General features: G+C 46.7%; 1 protein-coding gene and 1 long non-coding RNA gene across 2 annotated transcripts in view; one reads left to right on the top strand and one right to left on the bottom strand.

Moving 5' to 3' along the window:
• gnpat2 (glyceronephosphate O-acyltransferase 2) overlaps positions 1 to 25,127 on the bottom strand; it is a 47,765-nt gene extending 22,638 nt beyond the window's left edge. Inside the window, exons 1-7 of the mRNA XM_055885875.1 lie at positions 25,017 to 25,127; positions 18,872 to 19,066; positions 14,356 to 14,532; positions 12,279 to 12,408; positions 10,633 to 10,760; positions 3,483 to 3,558; positions 1,677 to 1,828 (exon numbers count right to left, since the gene is read on the bottom strand). Of these exons, the coding sequence (XP_055741850.1) occupies positions 1,677 to 1,828; positions 3,483 to 3,558; positions 10,633 to 10,760; positions 12,279 to 12,408; positions 14,356 to 14,532; positions 18,872 to 19,066; positions 25,017 to 25,025 (867 nt within the window). The 5' untranslated portion in view covers positions 25,026 to 25,127. The remainder of the gene's footprint in view (positions 1 to 1,676; positions 1,829 to 3,482; positions 3,559 to 10,632; positions 10,761 to 12,278; positions 12,409 to 14,355; positions 14,533 to 18,871; positions 19,067 to 25,016) is intronic.
• Positions 2,213 to 2,641, top strand: LOC129825593 (uncharacterized). The gene is made up of 3 exons (XR_008754912.1): positions 2,213 to 2,296; positions 2,438 to 2,462; positions 2,604 to 2,641. It is a non-coding gene; the product is annotated as an uncharacterized LOC129825593 (long non-coding RNA).
• Positions 25,128 to 25,629: the final 502 nt, after the last annotated feature.

Genomic DNA, 25,629 nt, shown 5'->3' with positions numbered 1-25,629 from the left:
AAGTTGGAGGTTGACGCTAGTATAGTGGGGGTGGGTGCGGTTCTCTTACAGGAAGATGAAGACGGAGTGGATCGGCCCGTCAGTTTCTTCTCCCGTAAGTTCAACTCGTGTCAGTCAAGGTACTCCACAATTGAACAAGAGACGCTAGCTTTATTGCTAGCCTTACAGTTCTTTGAGGTATATGTGGGATCCAGTGCCTTTCCTGTAATGGTCTTCACGGACCATAATCCTTTAGTGTTCTTAAAGCAAATGTACAATCAGAACCGCCGCCTTATGCGGTGGGCTCTGATTGTACAAGGATATAATGTACAGATAGCCTATGTGAAGGGCTCAGCGAATGTGGTTGCTGACGCTCTATCACGGGTTTACTAACTGGGGAAGCGTTGGTTTTTGTTATTACAAACTGTATGTTTGCAATTTTTGTGGTGGGCGTGTTACGTTCCCCAGTTTCTGTGTTCTGTTTTGTATTTGAGTGTGTGTTTCAGGAGATGGCTTCCTGAAGTACTCCCCAACCAGGTGATTGGTCAACCCCAGGCTAATTGGTGATTGGAGCTGACCCCGCCCCCTCGTCAAGAAGCAGCTGACTCTAATCACCATTGCCACCTGAAGATAAAAGCCAGTGCTCTGCCCAGGAAGAGGGAAGATTGAGATTGAGAGGAGAGAGGAGAGAGATTGAGAGAGAATTGAATATTTTGGAAAGATTGAGAGAAATTAGATTGTGATATAGTGTTGGTTGTGTATCAGAAAGTGTGGTATGTACTGTTGTTGTTGGTAGCAGTTTTTCTATGTCCTGTGTTTGTGAGTGTTTGTGAAATCATTAATAATTACTCTGTTTCGTTTGTTCCCAGGGGGGGAAGGAGAAGGCACTTTGGGAGTGCTTAGGCAAGAGGCCCGCGGGCATACATATACCCGTAGTATATTTACTGTCTAGGCACACTAGGTAAGACCTGGGCGGACCACCCCCTGTATTTTGGTTAGGGCACCAGACGGTGCTAAGTTAGGTAAGTTAAGTGGGTAGGCAGGTTAGATAGGAGAGGGGGAATTTTGATATTTACTTTCTTTGCTTTGGTTCCGTCCAGCCCCTTTTCCCCATATTACCGTGTAAGAAAATAAATTTGAGTAAACGGTAAATTCTGCTTTTGTGTCATCCTTACTCGCACCTACAGTCCATACATACCTCTTGCACTTCAGAGAGTTGAGTTGTAGCAGGGAGTTGCGTTCCCTCTTCTCAGAGGCGTGCGTAACACCACTCTTAGTGAATATAGGGGGGTGTATGGGTCGTACCACTCTTACTGAATATGGGAGTGTGTATGGGTCGTACCACTCTTAGTGAATATAGGGGGGTGTATGGGTCGTACCATGGTGGTCTCTCTGGGCTTGGGGACCCCCAGTAGTTCATGTGCCAGTAGAGACTCCTCCAGGACCCTGTCATAGCTGATACTGATGGGTCGTACCACTCTTAGTGAATATAGGGGGGTGTATGGGTCGTACCACTCTTAGTGAATATAGGGGGGTGTATGGGTCGTACCACTCTTAGTGAATATAGGGGGGTGTATGGGTCGTACCACTCTTAGTGAATAGAGGGGGGTGTATGGGTCGTACCACTCTTAGTGAATATGGGAGTGTGTATGGGTCGTACCACTCTTAGTGAATATAGGGGGGTGTATGGGTCGTACCATGGTGGTCTCTCTGGGCTTGGGGACCCCCAGTAGTTCATGTGCCAGTAGAGACTCCTCCAGGACCCTGTCATAGCTGATACTGATGGGGACCAGCGTGATGTCATACACCTCCCCTTTAAAGAACGGCTCCAGGACCATGTGCATCATACCTGCAGGGACAGACGGGTAACAGGACAGGTTATTGAGACGGGTAACAGGACGGGTTATTGAGACGGGTAACAGGACGGGTTATTGAGACGTAACAGGACGGGTTATTGAGACGGGTAATTGAGACGGGTAACAGGACGGGTTAATGAGACGGGTAACAGGCCAGGTTAGTGAGACGGGTAACAGGACAGGTTAGTGAGACGGGTAACAGGACAGGTTAATGAGACAGACGGGTAACAGGACAGGTTATTGAGACGGGTAACAGGACGGGTTAATGAGACGGGTAACAGGACGGGTTAATGAGACGGGTAACAGGCCAGGTTAGTGAGACGGGTAACAGGCCAGGTTAGTGAGACGGGTAACAGGACTGGTTAATGAGACGGGTAACAGGCCAGGTTATTGAGACGGGTAACAGGCCAGGTTAATGAGACGGGTAACAGGCCAGGTTAATGAGACGGGTAACAGGCCAGGTTAATGAGACGGGTGACAGGTTAATGAGACGGGTGACAGGTTAATGAGACGGGTACCAGGACAGGTTAATGAGACGGGTAACGAGACAGGTTAATGAGACGGGTTAATGAGACGGGTTAATGAGACGGGTACCAGGACAGGTTAGTGAGACGGGTAACAGGACAGGTTAATGAGACGGGTACCAGGACAGGTTAACGAGACGGGTTAACGAGACGGGTTAATGAGACGGGTTAACGAGACGGGTTAATGAGACGGGTTAATGAGACGGGTTAATGAGACGGGTTAATGAGACGGGTACCAGGACAGGTTAGTGAGACGGGTAACAGGACAGGTTAGTGAGACGGGTGACAGGTTAATGAGACGGGTGACAGGTTAATGAGACGGGTGACAGGTTAATGAGACGGGTGACAGGTTAATGAGACGGGTACCAGGTTAATGAGACGGGTACCAGGTTAATGAGACGGGTACCAGGTTAATGAGACGGGTACCAGGTTAATGAGACGGGTACCAGGTTAATGAGACGGGTACCAGGTTAATGAGACGGGTACCAGGACAGGTTAATGAGACGGGTACCAGGACAGGTTAATGAGACGGGTACCAGGACAGGTTAATGAGACGGGTACCAGGACGGGTTAATGAGACGGGTACCAGGACGGGTTAATGAGACGGGTACCAGGACGGGTTAATGAGACGGGTAACAGGACGGGTTAATGAGACGGGTAACAGGACGGGTTAATGAGACGGGTAACAGGACGGGTTAATGAGACGGGTAACAGGACGGGTTAATGAGACGGGTAACAGGACGGGTTAATGAGACGGGTAACAGGACGGGTTAATGAGACGGGTAACAGGACGGGTTAATGAGACGGGTAACAGGACGGGTTAATGAGACGGTAACAGGACGGGTTAATGAGACGGGTAACAGGGCAGGTTAATGACAGACAGACAGGTAACAGGACAGGTGAATTAGAGACAGACAGACAGGTAACAGGACATGTTAATTAGCCACAGACAGACAGGTAACAGGACATGTTTGATAGCCACAGACAGACAGGTAACAGGACGTGTTAATTAACCACAGACAGACAGGTAACAGGACGTGTTAATTAACCACAGACAGACAGGTAACAGGACGTGTTAATTAGCCACAGACAAACAGACGTGCGAGCACACACCCCCATTCACCTAACTTGGGTGTCAGGGACTTGAGCGTCCTGCTCCTCAGACCCTCCACATAGAACTCCACAGGAGCATACCCTGTCTGAGGAGAGAGAGAAGACACTAGTTACAACTCTACAGGAGCATACCCTGTCTGAGGAGAGAGAGAAGACACTAGTTACAACTCTACAGGAGCATACCCTGTCTGAGGAGAGAGAGAGAAGACACTAGTTACAACTCTACAGGAGCATACCCTGTCTGAGGAGAGAGAGAAGACACTAGTTACAACTCTACAGGAGCATACCCTGTCTGAGGAGAGAGAGAAGACACTAGTTACAACTCTACAGGAGCATATCCTGTCTGAGGAGAGAGAGAAGACACTAGTTACAACTCTACAGGAGCATACCCTGTCTGAGGAGAGAGAGAAGACACTAGTTACAACTCTACAGGAGCATACCCTGTCTGAGGAGAGAGAGAAGACACTAGTTACAACTCTACAGGAGCATACCCTGTCTGTCTGAGGAGAGAGAAGACACTAGTTACAACTCTACAGGAGCATACCCTGTCTGTCTGAGGAGAGAGAAGACACTAGTTACAACTCTACAGGAGCATACCCTGTCTGAGGAGAGAGAGAAGACACTAGTTACAACTCTACAGGAGCATACCCTGTCTGAGGAGAGAGAGAAGACACTAGTTACAACTCTACAGGAGCATACCCTGTCTGAGGAGAGAGAGAGAAGACACTAGTTACAACTCTACAGGAGCATACCCTGTCTGAGGAGAGAGAGAAGACACTAGTTACAACTCTACAGGAGCATACCCTGTCTGAGGAGAGAGAGAGAAGACACTAGTTACAACTCTATAGGAACATACCCTGTCTGAGGAGAGAGAGAAGACACTAGTTACAACTCTACAGGAGCATACCCTGTCTGAGGAGAGAGAGAAGACACTAGTTACAACTCTACAGGAGCATATCCTGTCTGAGGAGAGAGAGAAGACACTAGTTACAACTCTACAGGAGCATACCCTGTCTGAGGAGAGAGAGAAGACACTAGTTACAACTCTACAGGAGCATACCCTGTCTGAGGAGAGAGAGAAGACACTAGTTACAACTCTACAGGAGCATACCCTGTCTGTCTGAGGAGAGAGAAGACACTAGTTACAACTCTACAGGAGCATACCCTGTCTGTCTGAGGAGAGAGAAGACACTAGTTACAACTCTACAGGAGCATACCCTGTCTGAGGAGAGAGAGAAGACACTAGTTACAACTCTACAGGAGCATACCCTGTCTGAGGAGAGAGAGAAGACACTAGTTACAACTCTACAGGAGCATACCCTGTCTGAGGAGAGAGAAGACACTAGTTACAACTCTACAGGAGCATACCCTGTCTGAGGAGAGAGAGAAGACACTAGTTACAACTCTACAGCAGCATACCCTGTCTGAGGAGAGAGAGAAGACACTAGTTACAACTCTACAGGAGCATACCCTGTCTGAGGAGAGAGAGAAGACACTAGTTACAACTCTACAGGAGCATATCCTGTCTGAGGAGAGAGAGAAGACACTAGTTACAACTCTACAGGAGCATACCCTGTCTGAGGAGAGAGAGAAGACACTAGTTACAACTCTACAGGAGCATACCCTGTCTGTCTGAGGAGAGAGAGAAGACACTAGTTACAACTCTACAGGAGCATACCCTGTCTGTCTGAGGAGAGAGAAGACACTAGTTACAACTCTACAGGAGCATACCCTGTCTGAGGAGAGAGAAAAGACACTAGTTACAACTCTACAGGAGCATACCCTGTCTGAGGAGAGAGAGAAGACATTAGTTACAACTCTACAGGAGCATACCCTGTCTGTCTGAGGAGAGAGAAGACACTAGTTACAACTCTACAGGAGCATTCCCTGTCTGAGGAGAGAGAGAAGACACTAGTTACAACTCTACAGGAGCATACCCTGTCTGAGGAGAGAGAGAGAAGACACTAGTTACAACTCTACAGGAGCATACCCTGTCTGAGGAGAGAGAGAAGACACTAGTTACAACTCTACAGCAGCATACCCTGTCTGAGGAGAGAGAGAAGACACTAGTTACAACTCTACAGGAGCATACCCTGTCTGAGGAGAGAGGGAAGACACTAGTTACAACTCTACAGGAGCATACCCTGTCTGAGGAGAGAGAGAAGACACTAGTTACAACTCTACAGGAGCATACCCTGTCTGTCTGAGGAGAGAGAAGACACTAGTTACAACTCTACAGGAGCATACCCTGTCTGAGGAGAGAGAGAAGACACTAGTTACAACTCTACAGGAGCATACCCTGTCTGAGGAGAGAGAGAAGACACTAGTTACAACTCTACAGGAGCATACCCTGTCTGAGGAGAGAGAGAAGACACTAGTTACAACTCTACAGGAGCATACCCTGTCTGTCTGAGGAGAGAGAAGACACTAGTTACAACTCTACAGGAGCATACCCTGTCTGTCTGAGGAGAGAGAAGACACTAGTTACAACTCTACAGGAGCATACCCTGTCTGAGGAGAGAGAGAAGACACTAGTTACAACTCTACAGGAGCATACCCTGTCTGAGGAGAGAGAGAAGACACTAGTTACAACTCTACAGCAGCATACCCTGTCTGAGGAGAGAGAGAGAGAAGACACTAGTTACAACTCTACAGGAGCATACCCTGTCTGAGGAGAGAGAGAGAAGACACTAGTTACAACTCTACAGGAGCATACCCTGTCTGAGGAGAGAGAGAAGACACTAGTTACAACTCTACAGCAGCATACCCTGTCTGAGGAGAGAGAGAAGACACTAGTTACAACTCTACAGGAGCATACCCTGTCTGAGGAGAGAGAGAGAAGACACTAGTTACAACTCTACAGGAGCATACCCTGTCTGAGGAGAGAGAGAAGACACTAGTTACAACTCTACAGGAGCATACCCTGTCTGAGGAGAGAGAGAAGACACTAGTTACAACTCTACAGGAGCATACCCTGTCTGAGGAGAGAGAGAAGACACTAGTTACAACTCTACAGGAGCATACCCTGTCTGTCTGAGGAGAGAGAAGACACTAGTTACAACTCTACAGGAGCATACCCTGTCTGTCTGAGGAGAGAGAAGACACTAGTTACAACTCTACAGGAGCATACCCTGTCTGAGGAGAGAGAGAAGACACTAGTTACAACTCTACAGGAGCATACCCTGTCTGAGGAGAGAGAGAAGACACTAGTTACAACTCTACAGCAGCATACCCTGTCTGAGGAGAGAGAGAGAGAAGACACTAGTTACAACTCTACAGGAGCATACCCTGTCTGAGGAGAGAGAGAAGACACTAGTTACATATAACTCTACAGGAGCATACCCTGTCTGAGGAGAGAGAGAGGACACTAGTTACATATAACTCTACAGGAGCATACCCTGTCTGAGGAGAGAGAGAAGACACTAGTTACATATAACTCTACAGGAGCATACCCTGTCTGAGGAGAGAGAGAGAAGACACTAGTTACAACTCTATAGGAACATACCCTGTCTGAGGAGAGAGAGAGAAGACACTAGTTACAACTCTATAGGAGCATACCCTGTCTGAGGAGAGAGAGAAGACACTAGTTACAACTCTACAGGAGCATACCCTGTCTGAGAGAAGACACTAGTTACAACTCTATAGGAGCATACCCTGTCTGAGGAGAGAGAGAAGACACTAGTTACAACTCTATAGGAGCATACCCTGTCTGAGGAGAGAGAGAAGACACTAGTTACAACTCTACAGGAGCATACCCTGTCTGAGGAGAGAGAAGACACTAGTTACAACTCTACAGGAGCATACCCTGTCTGAGGAGAGAGAGAAGACACTAGTTACAACTCTACAGGAGCATACCCTGTCTGAGGAAAGAGAGAAGACACTAGTTACAACTCTATAGGAGCATACCCTGTCTGAGGAGAGAGAGAGAAGACACTAGTTACAACTCTATAGGAGCATACCCTGTCTGAGGAGAGAGAGAGAAGACACTAGTTACAACTCTACAGGAGCATACCCTGTCTGAGGAGAGAGAGAAGACACTAGTTACAACTCTACAGGAGCATACCCTGTCTGTCTGAGGAGAGAGAAGACACTAGTTACAACTCTACAGGAGCATACCCTGTCTGAGGAGAGAGAGAAGACACTAGTTACAACTCTACAGGAGCATACCCTGTCTGAGGAGAGAGAGAAGACACTAGTTACAACTCTACAGGAGCATACCCTGTCTGAGGAGAGAGAGAAGACACTAGTTACAACTCTACAGGAGCATACCCTGTCTGTCTGAGGAGAGAGAAGACACTAGTTACAACTCTACAGGAGCATACCCTGTCTGTCTGAGGAGAGAGAAGACACTAGTTACAACTCTACAGGAGCATACCCTGTCTGAGGAGAGAGAAGACACTAGTTACAACTCTATAGGAGCATACCCTGTCTGAGGAGAGAGAGAAGACACTAGTTACATATAACTCTACAGGAGCATACCCTGTCTGAGGAGAGAGAGAGGACACTAGTTACATATAACTCTACAGGAGCATACCCTGTCTGAGGAGAGAGAGAAGACACTAGTTACATATAACTCTACAGGAGCATACCCTGTCTGAGGAGAGAGAGAGAAGACACTAGTTACAACTCTATAGGAACATACCCTGTCTGAGGAGAGAGAGAGAAGACACTAGTTACAACTCTATAGGAGCATACCCTGTCTGAGGAGAGAGAGAAGACACTAGTTACAACTCTACAGGAGCATACCCTGTCTGAGAGAAGACACTAGTTACAACTCTATAGGAGCATACCCTGTCTGAGGAGAGAGAGAAGACACTAGTTACAACTCTATAGGAGCATACCCTGTCTGAGGAGAGAGAGAAGACACTAGTTACAACTCTACAGGAGCATACCCTGTCTGAGGAGAGAGAAGACACTAGTTACAACTCTACAGGAGCATACCCTGTCTGAGGAGAGAGAGAAGACACTAGTTACAACTCTACAGGAGCATACCCTGTCTGAGGAGAGAGAGAAGACACTAGTTACAACTCTACAGGAGCATACCCTGTCTGAGGAGAGAGAGAAGACACTAGTTACAACTCTACAGGAGCATACCCTGTCTGAGGAGAGAGAGAGAAGACACTAGTTACAACTCTACAGGAGCATACCCTGTCTGAGGAGAGAGAGAGAAGACACTAGTTACAACTCTACAGGAGCATACCCTGTCTGAGGAGAGAGAGAAGACACTAGTTACACAGCCCAGATGGAACAATCTTCCCTTACAGGCACAATATTCTCGATATTAGTGCACAACTTTTGACCAGGTCCCAGTGTACTCACTACATTTAACAAAGACCCAGAGGCCTCTGGTCTAAAGTAGTGTACTATATAGGGAATAGGGTTCCATAGGGCTCTGGTCTAAAGTAGTGCACTATATAGGGAATAGGGTGCCAGAGGGCTCTGGTCTAAAGTAGTGCACTATATAGGGAATAGGGTTCCATAGGGCTCTGGTCTAAAGTAGTGCACTATATAGGGAATAGGGCTCTGGTCTAAAGTAGTGCACCATATAGGGAATAGGGCTCTGGTCTAAAGTAGTGCACTATATAGGGAATAGGGCTCTGGTCTAAAGTAGTGCACCATATAGGGAATAGGGCTCTGGTCTAAAGTAGTGCACTATATATGGAATAGGGTTCCATAGGGCTCTGGTCTAAAGTAGTGCGCTATATAGGGAATAGGGTTCCATAGGGCTCTGGTCTAAAGTAATGCACTACATAGGGAATAGGGCTCTGGTCTAAAGTAGTGCACTATATAGGGAATAGGGTTCCATATGGCTCTGGTCAAATGTAGTGCACTATATAGCTATTTGGGATACACACTAACACAATATATACACTGACTAGACAAAACATTAGGAACACCAGCTCTTTCCATGACAGACTGACCAGGTGAATCCAGGTGAAAGATATGATCCCTTACTGATGTCACCAGTTTAATCCACTTCAATCAGTGTAGATGAAGGGGAGGAGACAGGTGGTTAAAGAAGGATTTTTAGGCCTAGAGACAACTGAGACATGGATTGTGTACGTGAGCCATTCAGAGGGTGAACGGGGAAGACAAAATATTGTAGTGCCTTTGAACGGGGTATGGTAGTAGGTGCCAGGCGCACCGGTTTGTGTCGAGAACTGCAACGCTGCTGGGTTTTTCACGCTCAACAGTTTCCTGCATGTATCAAGAATGGTCCACCACCCAAAGGACATTCAGACAACTTGACACAACTGTAGGAAGCATTGGAGTCAACATGGGACCAGCTTCCCTGTGGAACGCTTTCAACACCTTGTAGAGTCCCATGTCCCTGACGAATTGAGACGACCTAACCCTAACCCTTGTAGAGTCCCATGTCCCTGACGAATTGAGACGACCTAACCCTAACCCTTGTAGAGTCCCATGACCCTGACGAATTGAGACGACCTAACCCTAACCCTTGTAGAGTCCATGACCCTGACGAATTGAGACGACCTAACCCTAACCCTTGTAGAGTCCCATGTCCCTGACGAATTGAGACGACCTAACCCTAACCCTTGTAGAGTCCCATGTCCCTGACGAATTGAGACGACCTAACCCTAACCCTAACCCTTGTAGAGTCCCATGTCCCTAACGAATTGAGACGACCTAACCCTAACCCTAACCCTTGTAGAGTCCCATGTCCCTGACGAATTGAGACGACCTAACCCTAACCCTAACCCTTGTAGAGTCCATGACCCTGACGAATTGAGACGACCTAACCCTAACCCTTGTAGAGTCCATGACCCTGACGAATTGAGACGACCTAACCCTAACCCTTGTAGAGTCCATGACCCTGACGAATTGAGACGACCTAACCCTAACCCTTGTAGAGTCCATGACCCTGACGAATTGAGACGACCTAACCCTAACCCTTGTAGAGTCCCATGTCCCTGACGAATTGAGACGACCTAACCCTAACCCTTGTAGAGTCCATGACCCTGACGAATTGAGACGACCTAACCCTAACCCTTGTAGAGTCCCATGTCCCTGATAGGCTGCTCTGAGGGGAAAGTGCGGTATGACTCAATATCAGGATGTTCCTTATGTTTGGTATACTCAGTGTCCATACAGTAGTGTAGTGTGTGTGTGGTAATATAAATATTTGTGTGGACACGTACCCTGACAATGGTTTTAACATACTCAGATAGGACAGCCCAGTACAACTTGTCAGACCCGATGGCCCTCCTGATGAAGAAAGCTCCAGAACGACGCAGGATCTCTCCCACCATCTTCATGTCCATCAGAGCTACAGAGGGGGAGACAGACGGACAGACGGAGGGGAGGGGGAGACAGACGGACAGACGGAGGGGAGGGGGAGACAGACGGACAGACGGAGGGGAGGGGGAGGGGGAGACAGACAGACGGACAGACGGAGGGGAGGGGGAGGGGGAGACAGACGGAGGGGAGGGGGAGGGGGAGACAGACAGACAGACGGAGGGGAGGGGGAGGGGAAGACAGACAGACAGACAGACGGAGGGGAGGGGGAGGGGAAGACAGACAGACAGACAGACGGAGGGGAGGGGGAGGGGAAGACAGACAGACAGACAGACGGAGGGGAGGGGGAGGGGAAGACAGACAGACAGACAGACGGAGGGGAGGGGGAGGGGAAGACAGACAGACAGACAGACGGAGGGGAGGGGGAGGGGAAGACAGACAGACAGACAGACGGAGGGGAGGGGGAGGGGAAGACAGACAGACAGACAGACGGAGGGGAGGGGGAGGGGAAGACAGACAGACAGACAGACGGAGGGGAGGGGGAGGGGAAGACAGACAGACAGACAGACGGAGGGGAGGGGGAGGGGAAGACAGACAGACAGACAGACAGACGGAGGGGGAGGGGAAGACAGACAGACAGACAGACGAGGGGGAGGGGAAGACAGACAGACAGACAGACGAGGGGGAGGGGAAGACAGACAGACAGACAGACGGAGGGGAGGGGAAGACAGACAGACAGACAGACGGAGGGGAGGGGAAGACAGACAGACAGACAGACGGAGGGGAGGGGAAGACAGACAGACAGACAGACAGACAGACGGAGGGGAGGGGAAGACAGACAGACGGAGGGGAGGGGAAGACAGACAGACGGAGGGGAGGGGAAGACAGACAGACAGACGGAGGGGAGGGGAAGACAGACAGACAGACAGACGGAGGGGAGGGGAAGACAGACAGACAGACAGACAGACGGAGGGGAGGGGAAGACAGACAGACAGAGGGAGGGGAAGACAGACGGACAGAGGGAGGGGAAGACAGACGGAGGGGAGGGGAAGACAGACGGAGGGGAGGGGAAGACAGACGGAGGGGAGGGGAAGACAGACGGAGGGGAGGGGAAGACAGACAGACAGAGGGGAGGGGAAGACAGACAGACAGAGGGGAGGGGAAGACAGACAGACAGAGGGGAGGGGAAGACAGACGGACAGAGGGGAGGGGAAGACAGACGGACAGAGGGGAGGGGAAGACAGACGGACAGAGGGGAGGGGAAGACAGACGGACAGAGGGGAGGGGAAGACAGACGGACAGAGGGGAGGGGAAGATAGACAGACGGACGGGAGGGGAAGACAGACAGATGGACGGGAGGGGAAGACAGACGGACGGAGGGGGAGACAGACAGACAAACGGAGGGGAAGACAGACGGACAGACGGAAGGGAAGACAGACAGGTAAAGTTAGACATTTGTTATCTGAAGTGTGGCTTTATGGTCGTTCCAGTGTTTCTTTTTTGTAAAGTCCACCAAAACACAGAACAGGATAAATCAATAGATACTTGCGGATTCCAGCAGCTATAACGGGGATGGGCAGGTCATAGGTGAACAGGATGTACGACAGAACCAGGAAGTCCACATAACTCCTGTGATTGGGCATCAGGATCACTGGAGACTCCTGAATGGCCTGTTGGAGCTGGGGGCAAGACAGAAACATCACTTTTGTATATTTATTTATCTGAAAATCAGTGTAGTTACCACAGAACTACCGCTAAAGAAATACCTAAAAACAACGCTGGAACGGCAGGAGGAGGACGAGATCTTTAAAATTATTTGCCACAGATAGCGTTCTGCACGTCCCCGACGTTAACGGTTGGCAGAGAGAGACGGGGAACGCGGGGGGAGAGACGGGGAACGCGGGAGGAGAGACGGGGAACGCGGGAGGAGAGACGGGGAACGCGGGAGGAGAGACGGGGAACGCGGGAGGAGAGACGGGGAACGCGGGAGGAGAGACGGGGAACGCGGGAGGAGAGACGGGGAACGCGGGAGGAGAGACGGGGAACGCGGGAGGAGAGACGGGGAACGCGGGAGGAGAGACGGGGAACGCGGGAGGAGAGACGGGGAACGCGGGAGGAGAGACGGGGAACGCGGGAGGAGAGACGGGGAACGCGGGAGGAGAGACGGGGAACGCGGGAGGAGAGACGGGGAACGCGGGAGGAGAGACGGGGAACGCGGGAGGAGAGACGGGGAACGCGGGAGGAGAGACGGGGAACGCGGGAGGAGAGACGGGGAACGCGGGAGGAGAGACGGGGAACGCGGGAGGAGAGACGGGGAACGCGGGAGGAGAGACGGGGAACGCGGGAGGAGAGACGGGGAACGCGGGAGGAGAGACGGGGAACGCGGGAGGAGAGACGGGGAACGCGGGAGGAGAGACGGGGAACGCGGGAGGAGAGACGGGGAACACGGGGGAGAGACAGGGAACACGGGGGAGAGACAGGGAACACGGGGGAGAGACAGGGAACACGGGGGAGAGACAGGGAACACGGGGGAGAGACCGAGAACACGGGGGAGAGACCGAGAACACGGGGGAGAGACCGAGAACACGGGGGAGAGACCGAGAACACGGGGGAGAGACCGAGACCGAGAACACAGATCGAAGTAGTATTATAGTATTAATATAATAGCAGTAGTCTAGTAGAAGTATTATTTTTGTATTTTAATAGTAGTATTATAGTAGTATTATATTTGTATCATAATAGCAGTATTCTAGTAGAAGTATTATTTTTGTATTATAATAGTAGTATTATAGTAGTATTATATTTGTATCATAATAGCAGTATTCTAGTAGTAGTATTCAATTTGTATTATAATAGTAGTTATATATAGCAGTATTCTAGTAGTAGTATTCTACTTGTATTATAATAGTAGTTATATATAGCAGTATTCTAGTAGTAGTATTCTACTTGTATTATAACAGTAGTATTATTCTAGTAGTTGCATTTTAGTAGTAGTATTCTATTTGTATTATAATAGTGGTATTAATCTAATGGTATTACAATATTAGTATTCTAGTAGCAGTATTCTATTTTCTATTATAATAGTAGTATAGCAGTATTCTATTTGGAATATTAATAGTCGTATTCTATTTCTATTATAATAGCAACATTCTAGTAGTATTCTATTATAATAGTAGTATTTTAGTAGTTGTATTGTAATAGCAGTATTTTAGCAGTATTATACCAGCAGTATTCTAGTAGTAGTATTCTAGTAATAGTATTATAATAGAAGTATTCTACTTGCATTATAACAGTAGTATTATTCTAGTAGTAGCATTTTAGTAGCAGCATTCTATTTGTATTAAAATAGTGGTATTAATCTAATGGTATTACGCTATTAGTATTCTAGTAGTAGTATTCTATTTTCTATTATAATAGTAGTATAGCAGTATTCTAGTAGCAGTATTCTATTTGGATAATAATAGTAGTATTCTATTTGTATAATAATAGTAGTATTCTATTTGTATAATAATAGTAGTATTCTATTTGTATAATAATAGTAGTATTCTATTTGTATAATAATAGTAGTATTCTATTTGTATAATAGTAGTAGTATTCTATTTGTATAATAATAGTAGTATTCTGACCCTGTTGAGTCCTTCCTGGTTGATGTTGATGTGGCTGAAGAGCCTCTTGAATACTTTACTGAGGGTGAACCCCAGCAGTCTGATGAATCCCAGCTGGAGGTTCTGAGACATCTCCTCCAGTATCCCCGACGCCTCCTCTCTCACCAGATCCACACTCTCGCCAGTCTCCATGGCCACCTGCACAGAGAGTTCACGGGTCAAAGGACAGAGAGTTAGAGGTCGAGTTCCTGCAACTACATCGGTTGCGTCAAGATTAGACTACTGCAATGCTCGAATCTCCCGCCAACCAGATAAGACACTAAATAAACTTCTGCTAGTGCTAAATACTGCTGAAAGAATGTTGTCTCGAACCAAAACATTTGATCATATTACTCCAGTGCTAGCCTCCCTACACTGGCTTCCTGTTAAGGCTAGGGCTGATTTCAAGGTTTTACTGCTAACCTACAAGCATTACATGGTCTGGCTCCTACCCATCTCATTGTTGTCCCTAGAATAAGGTAGAGTACTTTATGATAAGCTGTAGACCACACTATCTACCAAGAGAGTTCTCATCTGTATTATTCGTAGCCGTCCATTTACCACCACAGAACAAAGCTGGCACTAAGACGGCTCTCAACCAGCTGTATAAGGCCATAAGCAAAGAAGAGAATGCTCATCCAACACCGGCTCTCCTATTGGCCGGGGACTTTAATACAGGCAAACAAATATGCAACTAGGGAAAAAAATAATAATCCTCGACCACCTTTACTCCACACACTGAGATGCATACAAAGCTCTCCCCCACCCTCCATTTGGCAAATCTGACCATAATTCTATCCTCCTGATTCCTGCTACAAACAAAAACTAAAGCAGGAAGTACCAGTGACTCGCTAAATACAGAAGTGGTCAGATGACACGGATGCTACACTACAGGACAGTTTTGCTAGCACAGACTGGAATGTGTTCCGGGGTTCATCCAATGGCATTGAGGAGTATACCACCTCAGTCATCGGCTTCATCAATAAGCGCATCGATAACATCGACCACACAGTGACTGTGCGTACATATCCCAACCAGAAGCCATGGATTACAGGCAACATCCGCATCGAGCTAAAGACTAGACCTGCCGCTTTCAAGGAGCGGGAGACTAATCTGGACACTTAGAAGAAATTCCTCTATGTCCTCAGACAAACCATCAAACAAGCAAAGTGTCAATACAGGATTAAGATTGAATCCTACTACACCGGCTCTGACGCTCGTCGGATGTGGCAAGGCTTGCAATCTATTACGGACTATAAAGGGAAACCTAGACGCGAGCTGCCTAGTGACGCAAGCCTACCAGACAGATTACCAGGATGTGTCCTCAAAGCATGTGTGGACCAACTGGCTAGTGTCTTCACTGACATTTTCAACCTCTCCCTGACCGAGTCTGTAATACCTAAATGTTGTTTCAAGCACACCACCATAGTCCCTGTGCCCAAGGAAGCGAAGGTAACCTGCCTAAATGACTACCTCCCTGTGGAACTCACGGTAGCCATGAAGTGCTTTGAAAGACTGATCATGGCTCACAACACCACCATCATTCCAGACACCTTGAACCCACTCCAATTCACATACCGCCCCAACAGATCCACAGATGATGCAGTCTCTATTGCACTCCACACTGCCCTTTCCCACCTGGACAGAAGGAACACCTATGTGAGAATGCTTTCATTGACTACAGCTCAGCGTTCAACACCATAGTGCCCTCAAAGCTCATCACTAAGCTAAGGACCCTGGGACTAAACACCTCCCTCTGCAACTGGATCCTGGACTTTGACGGGCCGCCCCCAGGTGGTAAGGGAACGCAACAACACGTCCGCCACGCTGATCCTCAACACTGGGGCCTCTCAGCGATGTGTGCTTAGTCCCCTCCTGTACTCCCTGTTCACCCCCGACTGCGTGGCCAAGCACGGACTCCAACACCATCATTAAGTTTGCTGATGACACAACAGTGGTAGGCCTGATCACCGACAACGATGAGACAGCCTATAGGGAGGAGGTCAGAGAACTGTCAGTGTGGTGTCAGGACAACAATCTCTCCCTCAGTGTGAGCAAGACAAAGGAGCTGATCGTGGACTACAGGCCCCCATTAACATCGACGGGGCTGTAGTGGAGCGGGTCGAGAGTTTCAAGTTCCTTGATGTCCACATCACCAATGAACTATCATGGTCCAAACACACCAAGACAGTCATGAAGAGGGCACGACAAAACCTTTTCCCCCTCAGGAGACTGAAAAGATTTGGCATGGGTCCCCAGATCCTCAAAAGGTTCTACAGCTGCACCATCGAGAGCATCCTGACCGGTTGCATCACCGCCTGGTATGGCAACTGCTCTGCATCTGACCAGAGGGTAGTGTGAACGGCCCAGGACATCACTGGGGCCAAGCTTCCTGCCATCCAGGAACTATATAATAGGCGGTGTCAGAGGAAAGCCCATAAAATTGTCAGAGACTCCAGTCACCCAAGTTATAGACTGTTCTCTCTCTACCCCACGGCAAGCGGTACCGGAGCACCAAGTCTAGGACCTAAAGGCTCCTTAACAGCTTCTACCCCCAACCCATAAGACTGCAGAACAATTCATAAAATCACCACTGGACAATTTACATTGACCCCCCCCCCACTCCCTTTTACACTGCTGCTACTCACTGTTTATTATCTATGCATAGTCACCACCCCTACCTACATGTACATATGACCTCAACTAACCTGTACCCTGCACACTGACTCGGTACCGGTACCCCCTGTATATAGCCTCCACATCGACTCGGTACATTTACATTACATTTAAGTCATTTAGCAGACCCCCTGTATATAGCCTCCACACTGACTCAGTACCGGTACCCCCTGTATATAGCCTCCACATCGACTCTGTACCGGTACCCCCTGTATATAGCATCCACATCAACTCGGTACCGGTACCCCCTGTATATAACCTCCACATCGACTCTGTACCGGTACCCCCTGTATATAGCCTCCACATTGACTCTGTACCATAACACCCTGTATATAGCCTCCACATTGACTCTGTACCGTAATACCCTGTATATAGCCTCCACATTGACTCTGTACCGTAACACCCTGTATATAGCCTCCACATTGACTCTGTACCGTAACACCCTGTATATAGCCTCCACATTGACTCTGTACCGTAACACCCTGTATATAGCCTCCACATTGACTCTGTACCGGTACCCCCTGTATATAGCCTCCACCTTGACTCTGTACCGGTATTCCCTGTATATAGCCTCCACATTGACTCTGTACCGTAACACCCTGTATATAGCCTCCACATTGACTCTGTACCGTAACACCCTGTATATAGCCTCCACATTGACTCTGTACCGTAACACCCTGTATATAGCCTCCACATTGACTCTGTACCGGTACCCCCTGTATATAGCCTCCACATTGACTCTGTACCGGTATTCCCTGTATATAGCCTCCACATTGACTCTGTACCGTAACACCCTGTATATAGCCTCCACATTGACTCTGTACCGTAACACCCTGTATATAGCCTCCACATTGACTCTGTACCGGTACACCCTGTATATAGCCTCCACATTGACTCTGTACCGGTACCCCCTGTATATAGCCTCCACATTGACTCTGTACCATAACACCCTGTATATAGCCTCCACATTGACTCTGTACCGTAATACCCTGTATATAGCCTCCACATTGACTCTGTACCGTAACACCCTGTATATAGCCTCCACATTGACTCTGTACCGTAACACCCTGTATATAGCCTCCACATTGACTCTGTACCGGTATCCCCTGTATATAGTCTCGTTATTGTGTTACTTTTTATTTTAGTCTACTTGGTAAATATTTTCTTCTTCTTGAACTGCACTGTTGGTTAAAGGCTTGTAAGAAAGCATTTCACGGTCAAGTCTATACCTGTTGTATTCCGCGCATGTGACAAATAAAGTTGAGTTTGATTAGCTATATTATATGGTGTGGTTAGCTGATATGTTAAACACATATCCAGCCATTTTAAGGCCTTGCATGCGTCTGCAATGTGGTCGGGCAGGAACTGGACTAATGTTCTGTGACGGGTTGACCCTGTTGAGTGTACATTTGGGAACGTTCAGGGTAATATGTGATATCTCACACCCACCCACTCACTCACCCACTCACTCACCCACCCACTCACCCACCCACTCACCCACCCACCCACTCACCCACTCACCCACTCACTCACCCACTCACCCACTCACCCACTCACTCACCCACTCACCCACTCACCCACTCACTCACTCACCCACTCACCCACTCACTCACCCACTCACTCACCCACTCACTCACCCACTCACCCACTCACTCACCCACTCACTCACCCACTCACTCACCCACTCACTCACCCACTCACTCACCCACTCACTCACCCACTCACTCACCCACTCACTCACCCACCCACTCACTCACCCACTCACTCACCCACTCACCCACCCACCCACTCACCCACCCACTCACCCACCCACCCACTGTACCTCCTTGGTGACGTATCGTAGGTACTGTGATTCCAGAACCTTCCTGTCGAGGGCGCCAGCGGAGAGAGGAGGGGCTCCCCTGTAGGGGGAGGGGGTAAAGGTTCGAAGGGCATGGCCTAGGTCACTGCTCCGCCTCCTCTCCTCCAGGATGTCCATAAACTCCTCCTCCTGCCTGTAGCCAGAGGGATCCGCACACTGCAACAAGGAAACACGATTCAAAATGGTGGAAATGGAATATATTGTCTGTGTTGATTTGAAAGCAGGATGACAACCGGATGAACACCTTGTTCTTCAGGAAAACACCAGCCTGGGAAAGAACACTCCAGCACAGATCCAGAGACTGTCAACACCTCTCCTTGTTGTTCAGGAAAACACCAGCCTGGGAAAGAACACTCCAGCACAGATCCAGAGACTGTCAACACCTCTCCTTGTTGTTCAGGAAAACACCAGCCTGGGAAAGAACACTCCAGCACAGATCCAGAGACTGTCAACACCTCTCCTTGTTGTTCAGGAAAACACCAGCCTGGGAAAGAACACTCCAGCACAGATCCAGAGACTGTCAACACCTCTCCTTGTTGTACATATTCAATTCTGTCATTCCGAACTTTATTCACATGGTTATATTACTTTTTGTGCAACTAGCTCTAGGTCTAGCTCTAGGTCTAGCTCAAGTTGTAAATATAGGTATAGCTCTAGCTCAAGTTCTAAATATAGGTATAGCTCTAGGTCTGGCTCTAGGTCTGGCTCTAGGTCTGGCTCTAGGTCTGGCTCTAGGTCTAGCTCTAGGTCTAGCTCTAGCTCTAGCTCTAGCTCTAGCTCTAGCTCTAGCTCTAGCTCTAGCTCTAGGTCTAGGTCTAGGTCTAGCTCTAGGTCTAGCTCTAGCTCTAGGTCTAGCTCTAGGTCTAGCTCTAGGTCTAGGTCTAGCTCTAGGTCTAGCTCTAGGTATAGCTCTAGGTCTAAATATAGGTCTAGGTCTAAATATAGGTCTAGGTCTAAATATAGGTCTAGGTCTAGGTATAGCTCTAGCTCTAGGTCTAGCTCTAAATATAGGTCTAGGTCTAGCTCTAGGTCTAGCTCTAGGTCTAGCTCTAGGTCTAGCTCTAGGTCTAGGTCTAGCTCTAGGTATAGCTCTAGTTCTAAATATAGGTCTAGGTCTAAATATAGGTCTAGGTCTAGGTATAGCTCTAGCTCTAGGTCTAGGTCTAGCTCTAAATATAGGTCTAGGTCTAGCTCTAAATATAGGTCTAGGTCTAGCTCTAGGTCTAGCTCTAGGTCTAGCTCTAGGTCTAGCTCTAGGTCTAGCTCTAGGTCTAGGTCTAGCTCTAGGTCTAGCTCAGTAGTTCTTTGGTAGTTCTTTAAAAACAAGTGAAATCGCAAAAAAGGTGTCTGGACCCTTCCATAACATGTCATTTTCATTAAAAAAAATAGAGGTTTGGTTTTAAGAAATCCAACGTCTCCTTTAAGGTCGCTACATTCTTCAAATACTAGTCCTTACATCAAAAGGAAGGATTTCCTAAGTGTTTGAACGGGGCCACAGCCGCCTAGTCGACCTGATAGCGAGCCGGCCTTGGACTGTGGACATTGAACACTCCGTGGCAACAACAAAGAGGCTAGCCTAAACAGGGTTTATTTAACAACCAATAGGTGGTGAGCCCAATATCATGAAGTTGATCAATCCCCATTGAGGGAGGAGCTGATTTCCCCCCCCCCCCCCCCGCTCCAGTCAACCTAGGCGCGCTTCGTTCCGCTCACATACTCTGGTCGTCAGGCTACTCATCACCCTCACGACAGTCACGCAAAGCATTCCGCTAAGAGTCGTTCACAATCTAGCCCGGTTGGGCCACAACTAGACCTCGTTTCAAATGAATCAAGAAATTATCTTATTTGTATGCCTAGCAAATCAACAAAAAAGGTACATTGTTTAAAGCACACTTTAACAAGTCTCAGTAACAAATGACAGCTCCAATAAGCCCCCCCCCGTTGGTAAACAACATGTGAACGAGAGGCTCGTAGAATCATTCATGAGTTTTCAGTTCATCGTTAACTGATAGGGGATCCTGCGGTATAAGGATTCCTGTATGGAGCCAGCTGCCAAAAGGTGGAAGGTACGTATCGTAAGAAAAGCCATGCGTGAAACGTAACCGTTAAATTAGATCTGTAAACGTAGAACCCTGTTACGACTGTGAATTAACATTCATACGTTCAATTCTTACTTTACGTGACCCTTTACTCATTTACAGATCTTTCTTTTTTATACTTACAAACTTTTGTCAGGAATGTGGCATCTGCAAAGGACATGAACCGAACGTAGCTAATCGAAGTTAGCTAGTCTTTTCAAGACACTCTAGCCCAGACATTAGAGTTGCTTTGCAGCTTCCGGTTTCATTTCATTGTTATTTAATACCCATATAATTGCATCATTTATTTTTTATAGCCGCGTGGGGCTACTGTGGTGATCATGTAACCTAATGGAGCACGGGCTATAGGTCTTAAATTAGGCATTTTGACTGTTGTATTAGTGAATTCCACTCTGTATGGAGGCTTATTATAGCCATTTACGTTGCACAACCCCATCACACAGAGGCTATATCCATATCAATAAATGAGACAAAACAAAATATTGATGAAGTCTTGACGATAAACTGTCCTGAACTAAATAGTCAACAGGTCCCAAATGATCAAGACTATCTACAGCCTATTCTTATTGCCAGATGTGTTTTCCCTATCCGCCACTGCACGTGCTTCTTCAACTATTTGGTTTAAAATGTATTTAGAGGCCTGTGAGCTAGGGTCTGTTTAAGGGGAGGCCTTTAATAAAGGGGAGGCCTGTAATAAAAGGGGAGGCCTGTAATAAAAGGGGAGGCCTGTAATAAAAGGGGAGGCCTGTAATAAAAGGGGAGGCCTGTAATAAAAGGGGAGGCCTGTAATAAAAGGGGAGGCCTGTAATAAAAGGGGAGGCCTGTAATAAAAGGGGAGGCCTGTAATAAAAGGGGAGGCCTGTAATAAAAGGGGAGGCCTGTAATAAAAGGGGAGGCCTGTAATAAAAGGGGAGGCCTGTAATAAAAGGGGAGGCCTGTAATAAAAGGGGGGGCCTGTAATAAAAGGGGGGGCCTGTAATAAAAGGGGGGGCCTGTAATAAAAGGGGAGGCCTGTAATAAAAGGGGAGGCCTGTAATAAAAGGGGAGGCCTGTAATAAAAGGGGAGGCCTGTAATAAAAGGGGAGGCCTGTAATAAAGGGGAGGCCTGTAATAAAGGGGAGGCCTGTGATAGTTCTAAAACACAAAGAGTTCTAAAGTTATTCCACGAGACACCAGAACCCAAAATTAGAGCCTAAAATTGCAATGCCTACAAGTTGAAGGTCTATTTTTTCATGTCAAATTATTTTACATTCATATTAACCCCTCCTACAGAATATGCTTTGGCAAGATTGAGTGATGAAATAAAATGTCAAAATATTCTACTAAAAAAATATTTTGGATGGCAAAGTGGTCATACATAATTCATATATTCACCAAACAGCTATTATTATTATTCCTGGTAGATACTACTGGTTCTGATTCATTATTCCAGGTAGATACTACTGGTTCTGAGTCATTATTCCCGGTAGATACTACTGGTTCTGAGTCATTATTCCCGGTAGATACTACTGGTTATGGTTCATTAGTCCTGGTAGATACTACTGGTTATGGTTCATTAGTCCTGGTAGATACTACTGGTTATGGTTCATTATTCCTGGTAGATACTACTGGTTATGGTTCATTATTCCTGGTAGATACTACTGGTTATGGTTCATTATTCCTGGTAGATACTACTGGTTCTGATTCATTATTCCTGGTAGATACTACTGGTTCTGATTCATTATTCCTGGTAGATACTACTGGTTATGAGTCATTATTCCCGGTAGATACTACTGGTTCTGAGTCATTATTCCCGGTAGATACTACTGGTTATGGTTCATTAGTCCTGGTAGATACTACTGGTTATGGTTCATTAGTCCTGGTAGATACTACTGGTTATGGTTCATTAGTCCTGGTAGATACTACTGGTTATGGTTCATTATTCCTGGTAGATACTACTGGTTATGGTTCATTATTCCTGGTAGATACTACTGGTTATGGTTCATTATTCCTGGTAGATACTACTGGTTCTGATTCATTATTCCTGGTAGATACTACTGGTTCTGATTCATTATTCCTGGTAGATACTACTGGTTATGAGTCATTATTCCTGGTAGATACTACTGGTTATGGTTCATTATTCCTGGTAGATACTGACGTGGTCCCGTGTGGCTCAGTTGGTAGAGCATGGCGCTTGCAACGCCAGGGTTGTGGGTTCAATTCCCATGGGGGGACCAGGATGAATATGTATGAACTTTCCAATTTGTAAGTCGCTCTGGATAAGAGCGTCTGCTAAATGACGTAAATGTAAATGTAAAATACTGCTGGTTCTGATTCATTATTCCTGGTAGACACTACTGGTTATGAACCATTATTCCTGGTAGATACTACTGGTTATGGTTCATTATTCCTGGTAGATACTACTGGTTATGATTCATTATTCCTGGTAGATACTACTGGTTATGATTCATTATTCCTGGTAGATACTACTGGTTATGATTCATTATTCCTGGTAGATACTACTGGTTATGGTTCATTATTCCTGGTAGATACTACTGGTTATGATTCATTATTCCTGGTAGATACTACTGGTTATGATTCATTATTCCTGGTAGATACTACTGGTTATGATTCCTGGTAGATACTACTGGTTATGAGTCATTATTCCTGGTAGATACTACTGGTTATGATTGCAGACAGAACCCAGAGAATGGGATGGTGCAATATTGAATTAGTCGGTGCATGCATGGGATGTCCACGTCACCCATATGCCCTTGCTGTGGAAACACCTAGCAGACTGAAACGTCACTGTTGTAGACATAATACAGCTGGTGCTACCTAGACTTGCGCTGGTAAAACACAGCCATTACTTTAGCTACCTCATGTGAAGTAAACTCTATTGAGGATTACTAGAGACTTTTAATTTGAAAACGTGCAGGATACAGTACCTCTTTCCAGGTTTCCCTGACTTTTGTATTTTTTTTATACTGTGTTATGCTGGTTGGCATGGTACTCCTCACACGCTGTTTGTTGTACGTTTATTTGGGTCGGTGAGATGAAACTGCCAAAACTCTGAAAGGTATTATTGTCAGAAGGCAGAAGTGCAACAAGATTTGTTCAAGCCTAAAATCGTAACATGTTGTTTGTATGTTTACATTTACATTTCACGCTTGGCTTTTCTTACGATCCTAACTTAACGTTCATTCAACCTTTTGGCAGCTCTCTGGCTCCATATTCCGGCGTGTTCTGGCCAGTCCTGACTCGAACGACATGAGTTATTTTTGGGTTCCAGAGTGGCGCAGCGGTCTAAGGCTGCATACTACAGTCCCTGGTTCGAATCCAGGCTGTATCACATCCAGCAGTGTTTGGAACTCCCATAGTGCCTTGCACAATTGGCCCAGCGTATTACCGGTTTGGCAGGGTTAGGCCGTCATTGTAAATAAGAACTTGTTCTTAATTGACTTGCGTAGTTAAATAAAATATAAAATAAAAAAATGTAATTTACTTAAAGAGTCGAAAAGATCCGAGTCAGTAAAATGAGCCGAATTTACACTACTCTCTCGAGATTTCACCAGCGGTCTACTTCAAAACAAATAACGTGATCAGCAGAGAAAATACCATGGATAGTACACGAGTTTTGATTGGTTTACAGTGTAGTACTCGGCAGCGTTTGCCTGTCCAGATAGTGAATATAAATCAGTATTTTGAAGAAAAAATATATGCTAAAATTGGACATTGCCAACAAACGGTTCAGAACAAATACATATACACAATATGTAAAAAAATCAGTTCCTCCCTCGAAAGAGATCGATCAACTCGAAAATGAAAGCACACAGCAAGCTTGCACAACCTTAAAGTAGGCTTAACAGTTGTTTAGTTAGCAACAACAACCAACCGAGAGAGAGAGACTGTCAGCATGTTATAGTACGTGGTAGTTATAGCATGTGGTAGTTTTAAAACCACGTACATTAGGGTAACGTCAAGACAATATTAGCCCACGCTAGACATAACAAACAGGGCAGCCTTACCGTTGTCATTTTCGTCGCAGGGGCGTCAGCTCCGTCTCAGTGCTGGTAGCAGGTGTGAGTCCCCCCTTACACTTCAGACAAAGATCACGCTACCGGAAGACTGCCTGTGTAGGCTGGGGCCAATAAGGTTGCTGTATTTCGGCAACTCCTCCCGAAAATGTCACTCTACCGCATCGGCTGAACTCGTCAATAGAAATCCCGGATCACACTTGTAGGCGATGTTATTTTTTATTTGTTTTCATTTACAAATATCAACAAACAAAAGAGGAATAATCACATGCAAACAAGCAATCAAACAAAGTATTTATATTGCCAGGAATCCTAAACAAACAAATCATATTCATTCATAATACAACAACTTTTAATTGCCTTTTTGTTTTTCATTTTAGTTCAAGTAGTGCCATATTGTTTCAATTAATTTATAAAGTGAAAAAAAGTTAGGTTTTGAATTAGACAAATTGCGAATATGAAATGTGCCTGATATTATTAGCAGTTTAATTAAATATACTACATCTTTATCAGTGTCAGAAGTTCTGAAATAAATCATATTAAAACCATTAAATTGTACAACCGGTCCTGTTTTCTTTGTAACAAAATGTCAATCCCAAAAATT

The sequence above is a fragment of the Salvelinus fontinalis genome, chromosome 27 (genome assembly GCF_029448725.1).
Source record: "Salvelinus fontinalis isolate EN_2023a chromosome 27, ASM2944872v1, whole genome shotgun sequence".
Lineage (NCBI taxonomy): Eukaryota > Metazoa > Chordata > Actinopteri > Salmoniformes > Salmonidae > Salvelinus > Salvelinus fontinalis.
The sequence above is the reverse complement of the archived record's forward strand: the minus strand, read 5'-3'. Positions and strand labels throughout refer to the sequence as shown.